This window comes from Myiozetetes cayanensis, unplaced genomic scaffold (assembly GCF_022539395.1).
Source record: "Myiozetetes cayanensis isolate MyiCay16 unplaced genomic scaffold, myiCay2020 scf17, whole genome shotgun sequence".
NCBI lineage: Eukaryota > Metazoa > Chordata > Aves > Passeriformes > Tyrannidae > Myiozetetes > Myiozetetes cayanensis.
This window is the reverse complement of record NW_026087378.1, coordinates 9,546,232-9,554,737: the sequence shown is the minus strand read 5'-3', so window position 1 is coordinate 9,554,737 and position 8,506 is coordinate 9,546,232. Positions and strand designations below refer to the sequence as shown.

The 8,506-nt window shown below is 43.7% G+C and overlaps 1 protein-coding gene across 1 annotated transcript; it reads left to right on the top strand.

Moving 5' to 3' along the window:
* The first annotated feature begins 145 nt into the window (after positions 1-145).
* CNOT8 (CCR4-NOT transcription complex subunit 8) lies at positions 146-8,306 on the top strand. The gene is made up of 7 exons (XM_050312150.1): positions 146-238; positions 1,348-1,543; positions 3,145-3,338; positions 4,757-4,918; positions 5,714-5,858; positions 6,535-6,645; positions 6,975-8,306. The coding sequence occupies exons 2-7, from the start codon at positions 1,427-1,429 to the stop codon at positions 7,122-7,124; spliced, it is 879 nt and encodes a 292-aa protein (XP_050168107.1). The 5' UTR covers positions 146-238; positions 1,348-1,426; the 3' UTR covers positions 7,125-8,306.
* Positions 8,307-8,506: the final 200 nt, after the last annotated feature.

The following is an 8,506-nucleotide window of genomic DNA, read 5'->3' as shown; positions in this document are numbered from 1 at the left end:
GAAGCGCCGGGGAGCCCGGGCGAGCCCATTCGCGGCACTGCGGGGGGGGCGGGGAGGGTGAAGGAGAAGGGAGGGGAAACGTTTCCCCTCTCCGCCCTCGCCCCGCCGCGAGAGGAAGAGCCGCGAGACCCGGTAGCGCCGCCCACCCCACCCCACACCCCCCCCGCGGTAGGCGGGGAGGACTCGGAGCCATCGCGGCTGTGCCGGGGAGACGGAGCGGGCTGTGCCGGGATTGCAGGTACTGAGGGCACTGCGGGCACCTCCGGGACTGCTCCGGGCTGCAGGTACCGCCGGGACTGCGGGGACCCGCAGTCCCAGCAGTCCTAGCGAGCATTCCGAGGCCTGCAGGCCCTGAGGGGACACCCCCCTGCCCCGGGCTGTGACGCCGCGCTCGGTGCCTCCCGGTGGCTCAGGGGCTGGGCGGGATCCCCTGAGGAGGGTCTGTGTCGCAGCCCGCGGTGGGAGGGGGATTGCTGGCGCTGCCGGTGTCGGCTGGAATGTGTGAGCTGGGAATACCGCCCTGCAGCGCGTCCTGCGAGTTTTTTTTTACATCAGGGGAATCGGAGCATCGCGGGGTGGGGTCGCGCTGGGAGGGAGCGCTTGCTGGTCCAACGCCCCCAGCTCCGGCAGGGCCGTCCCAGAGCGCGTTCCACAGGGTTGCTGTCCGGACGGTTCTGGAATATCCCCAGGGAGGGGAGACTCCACAGCCTCTCTGGGCTATGCGTTCCACTGCTCGGTCACTGCACAGGGAAGAGGTTCTTCCGCAGCTCAGGTGGAGCTTCCCGTGCATCACTTTGTGCCTGTTGTCTCTTGTCCTGTTGTTGGGCTCCAGCCTCTTGACATCCCCACTGGTGTTGATGAGTGTTCAAAAGCTCTTCATCACAAAATCACAGAGTGGGTTGAGTTCGAAGGGAACTTAAAGATCATCCCATTCCACCCCTGCCGTGGGCAGGGACACCTTCCTCTGGACCAGGTTGCTCCATCCAGCATGGCCCTGAACACTTGCAGGGCTGGGGCAGTAGCTGAGGGTTAAACATGAGGATTTCCTGCTGTACCTCTTGTGTCCAAAGTTTCAGAGCTTATGCCAGGCGAAGGAGGAAGATGGGGTAATGGTTCTTTGCATGAATAACTGTACTGTTAATTGTGCATCCGCTCTTGTGACCTGAACAGGTGCTCCAGATTTCAATCAGCATATTTACAGAAAGTGATAAAAGCAAGAAAAAACTTGACGTAAAGTTTAAATGGGTTGTTTGAAGCTGGAAATGGAAGTGTGACTGACTGCTGCAGAGCATTTATTCACATGTGACTCTTCACTTAAAGCATTATTTATGTGTCTCTTTAATGCAGCTCACTGATAAGATTGCACAGCTTGTGATCCTACACTGTCGTCTGAATTCAGCATCAGCTGCTTTTCCTCTGCTGCAAGATGCCAGCAGCTCTTGCAGAGAACAGCCAGGTTATCTGTGAAGTATGGGCCAACAACCTGGAGGAAGAGATGAGGAAAATTCGGGAGATCGTTCTGAGTTACAGCTACATCGCCATGGTAAGTGTTTTATACTTGACCTCATTGCCTTAGTCAAGGGTTTTTTTTGGGTATGGGAAATAAGTTGATTCTCGAGTGAGAAATGATTTCTCCCTACCCCTAGTCAAGCTGAGATAGAAGAGGTGAAAAATTAAAAAGATGTTGAGTAGCTTTCCAGGACTTAATACAAGCAGTGTTGAGTATGGATTGAGTGAAAAAAGGGGAAGATGGAGACTGACTTAAAAACACGAATTAACTTAACATTTAGCTATTCATAGTGTATTAGTTTGTACAACACAAAAATGAAACAGGTCACAATTGTGTTTAAATCCCCATTTTTCCACTGGTGTATTTGTCCTTTGAATGTCTCTGTTTGGCTGTAGAAGATGCCATGGGACTGTAGGTCAAAAGGCCTGACATCCAGTCAGCTGGGCTGCCTCCAGCTCCTTTTTAATGAGGGCAGATGTTGATTCTTAGGGAAGAAAAATATTCTGGCTGTAGATAAGACAGTGTGTTCAGAAAGCTTTGTTTAAGAAGACCAGAATCTCCTCCTGCTCTTCCAAGTCTGTATCTGCTTGGCAGCACCCAGTGAGTTACATAAAGAACTGGTTTTAGCTTTGATACTGCAAGTTCTGCCAACTTTGCTTAGGAACACTAAACCTCAAGATAGGAAAAGTCCTTAATAAAAGTCTGGCACAAAGACAAGTGCCCTTGCAGAGCGTGCAGGATTTCCATGTCAATCGCAGTTGTGGAAGGGAATATGATTTCTTGTTATCATGTGTCAGTGGGAAATGAGCTTTTTTGCATCTTTTTCATCTCATTGAAAGCATGGTCAGGGCCTGTTTCAGTGGTTGTGCTGTCAGACTGGACACAAAACCATCTTGAGCAAAGGAGAGATTCTGTCAGATGCACAGCACTGGGTTCGTTGTGGAAGATTTTGCATATAGTCAGTAGAAGCTACGTGACCTAATCTGAGGGTAAAAATAGAGTGGCAGTTTGGGTGTCAGCAAAGGTAGCACACAGTCACTGGCCAAGTAAAATGTTTTTCATCGAATAGATGGTTGCTGTTGTTGAGGCCTACTTTGATTGATAGTAATTTTTGTCAATGTAGGCATTGGCTGTTTCTCAGAAACAGTGAAGGGTTTCGCTGGCTGGGCTATCAAGTGAAGATGGTCACAGTGCTAAATCTAACTTGTATTTAGAACGTGAAAGATCACTGAATAAATAAAAACTGTTCCATTGTAGTAGATTTAGGGAAAATGAGGGAGTCCGTTGCAAGAGAGAGAGATGTTTAGGTTGTACAATAATGCATGTTGGAGGGCTTTGCAACATTTTTGATTTGGAATAAAGCAAAAATGTAAGAAGGCATATGTGTGGTAAATTAATGAATGCAATAGTTTATTAATTGTGTGGGGTTTTTTTGGTGTCTGACTTGTAGCAGTTTAAAAGCTGTATGAATATGGAAAAGGAAGGGAAAAAAAAGCGCTGATTTTTACAGAACAACTCTCAGAATACAGTGCTGAGACCTGCAAGTGTGGAACCAAATAAACTCTTAATAGAGGGATAACAGTGATTTCTATGACAGAGAACATGATGAAACAAAATTTCCCCTTCTGTCCTAGGACACAGAGTTTCCTGGAGTTGTTGTGAGGCCGATCGGGGAATTCCGCAGTTCCATAGACTACCAGTACCAGCTCCTGCGGTGTAACGTCGACCTGCTGAAAATTATCCAGCTGGGCCTCACTTTCACAAATGAGAAGGGGGAATATCCTTCTGGCATCAACACCTGGCAGTTTAACTTCAAATTCAACCTCACGTGAGTCTTTTGAGCCGGGGAATAATTTCCTGTTCTCTTCTGCTGTGGAGATGTTTTCCTTTGGTAAATTCTGGTGTCCGTGTTCTCATCATCACTGGCTGGTTCCCAGCAGTAGGAATTCAGATTCTAATGCAGATTATGGGGGAACCTATTTTGGAGTGCCAGGAGTTAACAATGTTTCTGGAAGTCAAAGCCACGCTAAAATCCTTAATAACCCTTTCTCATGATAATTTTATGTGTCTTTTATTCTGGAACAACGTTATAGTCTGAAACTTCATGTATTTTATATCTATATATATAAAACCAATGTCTTTCTGCTAGAAATAAATGGATGTGCTGTTTCCATCATAAAGGAAAAGACCTTACAGATCCATGCTAAAATATAAACTGGGATCTAAAAACATGTTGGTGTAATCATCACACTTCTTCAGGAGAATGAATATTGTTAAATGAAGCGTGGCAGTTCTTGTCTCCTCCATCCTGCAATATCCTGGGTTGCAGCTGAAACAAGTTTCATTATCCCTTCCCCTGTAATTATAAAGACAAACTCAGCATAATTACCACTAGAGCTGTCTGGAAATAAAGAAAGGTTTATCTGGCAAAACCACAGATTTATAGGAAATCAATCAGTATTTTTATGAAGCTGTCGTTGGAAAGCATTAGTTACTTTGTGCAGGGCATACAGTTCTCGAACCCAGAAGTTGTACTGTTTACTCCACAAACCTGTGAGCCTCTTAGAAGTATTGAAATCAGAGTGAAGGGGTTTTGACAGTGTGATCACTTCATTTGACTGAGTAATCATATTGAGAGGAGCTTTGATCTGTGTGTTGACATGTCCTTTCCTCCCCCTCAAATGAAGCAAACCAGTAAAGAAGTCAGGTTCCTCCTCAGCTCTCTACCAAGCACGTCATCACTCATCCCTGTCCTCCTTCCTGAGTCAAGGATGATGCAATTCTGTTTACTCCCAGAGGTGGAAGGGGAGGTGATGATAAGGTGGTACATGCTGTGAAGTGAAAAGGAAAAAATGTGGACAGGAATGACGCTCAGTGCTTTAGAGCTGCACATCTTCCTCTTTGGAAGAACTCCCCTTTTCTCTGGGTGCTCCTCTCTGGTGCTTCCCTTTGCCTTGCAGAAGTGGCATTTTTCAAAACTCCGTTTCGGTTCTGTGGAGTTGGAATCTTTGGAATTTGCACTAGCAACAGAATTATTAACCAGTTACGATCGTAGAACAGGTTGTTACAGATGTAGGAGGCTGTGGTAGTGATATTAAAACTGAGTCAGTTTGAATTTTCTAAATGTGGAACCCAGAGGTCTCTTACTGGTCAGTCCAATTCTTGAAATACAGTGTGCAGACAGTTTTTCTGAAATGAACTTCTCTTGGCAGCACCTTAAGTTCAAACCTGCTTTTTTGTCTCCAGGGAGGACATGTACTCTCAGGATTCCATAGACCTCCTTGCCAGCTCTGGGCTGCAGTTCCAGAAGCACGAAGAAGAAGGGATTGATACCCTGCATTTTGCTGAGTTGCTGATGACATCTGGGGTTGTCCTCAGTGACAGTGTGAAATGGCTCTCCTTCCACAGGTGGGTCTGAGATGGTCGCTGACCCTGTCAAATCTCTTCTCGATTCTCTGCTTTTTTCCATGGAGACTGACCCAGATTTTAAGGAGGAAAATTAGCAGCCCTGCAGTTCTTAAAATAAGATACGAAGGCCCAGTTTGAGAAGTAAGGACACTTGACACTTCATGGTCTGAATTTTGTGTATGTGTTGCTTGCAAATCCATGTGCTGTTACAGTCTTCCTCAATGGAAGAAGTTAGGAACAATTTAAAATGTGATTTCTACACTTTAGTAAATGCATTGTAAAGTAAGGATTTTATTTCTTTTTCCTTACCATATTAGTGGTGGTGCTCCAAACTTCCATCTTGTGTTTACATGGAACAAGAAATCCGTGTGGTTAAGATGTGTTTCCTGTAGCATTTCAACCAACTTGATTGCAAAGCCTCTGGTCTCTGATGCCATCACAAGTGAAAGGACCTGCCACCACCTCCTCCTCTCTCAACAGATACTTGCAGGGTTTCCTGCTTGTCTGTATTGTCCATAGCTACACAAATATACAGTGTTGGGAAGAAATGTATGTTCTTCCCAATGGCTTAGCTGTTTCACAAGGGGAGTCACTTGAGGAGGATTCCAAAGTCCTACATTGACATGAAAGTCAGGATGAGTTCTGGCTCTGATCCAGAGAACTTTTATGAATGTCAGAAAATGTTAAGGCTTGAAAGGTGGAGCGAGTAAAATTCTGTTGAATAATGAGATACTGGTACGGACTGAGTTACAGGTGCTGCCTCCTTATCTGGTTTCTGTATGGGGTTTTTTTCAGTGGTTATGATTTTGGCTACATGGTGAAGTTGTTGACAGATTCCAGGTTACCAGAAGAGGAACATGAATTTTTCCATATCTTGAACCTTTTCTTCCCATCTATCTATGATGTGAAGTACTTAATGAAAAGCTGCAAAAACCTCAAGGTAAGTTGGGTCTCCCCAGCAAGCAAGTGATGAACATCAACACTGTAAATGTACAGGAAGCCGAGTGACAGAACTGCTGCTTATCTTGTCTTAAAACTGGAACTTGTGTAAAAGCCAGTGGTGACACAGAAGCACCTGTGACACAGTTTGTATCTAATGGATACTGCCCCCCCATATGAGACTTATCAGTATGTTTATTATAAAGGAGACATTCCCAGAATGGGGAATTCCCTTCCGGTTTATGTATCAGAGGCTAATTATAATTCAGCATGCTTATCTTTCCTATGCAGGGGTATTTCTTTTACATGAACCACTCCATGACTTCATTAGTTAATCAATTAGTAGACACTGAGAGGGTTGAAAGTAGTTTATCTACTGAATCACAGCCTTGTTTGAGTAAAGGGAGGGAAAGGTCCAGCATGTGTAACCTATGAATGTACCCACAGTCATCTCAAGTATCTGCAGCACGAAAGGAAGGCACCTAAATTTGAGTAGAGTTATTTATGCACTCTTGAACAGTATTTGCCAGTGTTTCACTCACAGCTGGTGTGTGTGTACTGCTGGAATCTGCATTGATTCATCATATTCAGTGTTTGTCCTCGTGTTTTGGAGAAGTGTGGCAATTTTGGCAAGAGATGGATCTTCTGAAATAAAACCTGTTCTGTTCTCTTTGCAGGGTGGCCTTCAGGAAGTGGCAGATCAGCTGGATTTGCAGCGAATTGGACGACAACACCAGGCAGGATCAGACTCTCTTCTCACAGGAATGGCATTCTTCAGAATGAAAGAGGTATTGCAGTGTCCTCCTTTGTCCTGTTTCTGTCCATAAATGTCAACATGTACAGTGTGTTGTTTGTTTTGTTTTGGATCTTTTTGAGCCATCACACTTCCATCTGTCAGTAATGGGAGTTGTTGATATTGGCACAGACTTGTTCTGGTTACTCCTCTTTAATGTGCTTATTTTAATTTGCACGCTGCATCTTAGAGGTGGCTGATTTCAAATGAGCTGTTTAATTAGCATTGGATGCTTTCTTATATAGAGGCACAATCTGTTTCTCTTCCCTGTTTTTTTATTTTGTGTTTGGTGTTTGTTTTTTTTTTTTTTTTCCAAATCTGCAGTTGTTTTTTGAGGATACAATTGACGATGCAAAGTATTGTGGGCGACTGTACGGCCTTGGCACGGGGGTGGCTCAGAAACAAAATGAAGATGTGGACTCAGCCCAAGAGAAAATGAGCATTTTGGCCATTATCAACAACATGCAGCCGTGATGAGCGGTGCCCCTCAGCAGAACATGTTTACCACATTGGCAGCTACTGTCCTCAACCATTTTCCCTAATAGTGTCTCAAACAAAAGGCATCTCCAGTCCACAGGCTGCACAAGGCCTGCAGTGTTGCTGAAGAGCTGCATCTTCATTTGAAACCCAGAAGAGCTGACTGAATTCCTAATACCAGCATTTGTGGTTTGCCATATTTTTAATACCAAGGGCAAAGGACAGAATCTACTGTGTATACCTCTGTTTTTTTTTTTCTCTTTATACTGTACAGAATCTGCAAGGAAGATTTAATGATAGAATATTCGGTAGAGCTAAAGGTCTGGAAATCCAGTGACAATGGACACAGACATGCACACAAATTTGCAATTTGTGCTTTATAAAGCTTATTTTAAAACTTCTGCATGGTGTGAGGGTGACAGCTTCACCTCATGTTTTGCTAATTTTATCTTTGTGTAGTCTGTGAAAATTGCTCCCTTTGATCACTGCAGAGGTTTGGGAGTGGATGACATTAAAAATGATCCTTGCAGCTAAAAATATTCAGAGATTTGCTTTAACAACCGTGAGGAATGGATATTAATGGAGCTGATTTGATCAGCACTCCTTAGTTTCTAACTCTGTATGTTACAGGTTTGAGCCACACTGAGCCTCAGCTTTGTTCTTACGGGTATTAAGGAGCTGTTCTGGAAACAGATTCAGAGGCCCAAAAGTTTACCTTTGACAGGGGATTGGACCAATACTCTGACTTCAGTTTTCTTCAACTTACCCTACAAATTTTCTTCTTCTCCTTGCAACACAACTAGCACAGCAGATGGATAAGTATTTGCTCCTCTTCTCTCCCCTGCTTCTCCAGCCCCTGATTTTACAGTTTGCTTAACAGATAAAACAACTGGTTCTTTTCATTATACACACCTGAAAAGCAGTTAGAGAATGGAAGAACTTGGGATTCTGACTTTTTAAAAAATGAGCTATTCTGTAGTCCTTTTTTTTCAATAGCTCTGTAATGACATTTCTTAAAAAAAAAAAAATCCCTTTTGGACATGTCACACTTAAAATTCTTAAGACTGGCATTTTAAAAAGTCTTAATCCATTGTTATGAGTTGAGGTTTAGAGCTGGTATTTAAAATGCTTGTAAATACTAGTTTTTATTTTTTGTAAAATAAATTTTTTTAAACCAGGCTTTGTTTTGGATTTTCCATCAAGCACTAAAATTTCCAAAGTTGAGGCTCTGGAATCTGAATTTGGGCAATACCATGCTAAAAGGTGCTCAAGTTTGTTTCCTTTACTATTTATGATGCACAACTGGAGTAGTTCTTTGCAAAATCTCCTTTTGAGCTTACTGTACAATAGCTGATGAAGGCTGAGCTGAAGATCTCTGG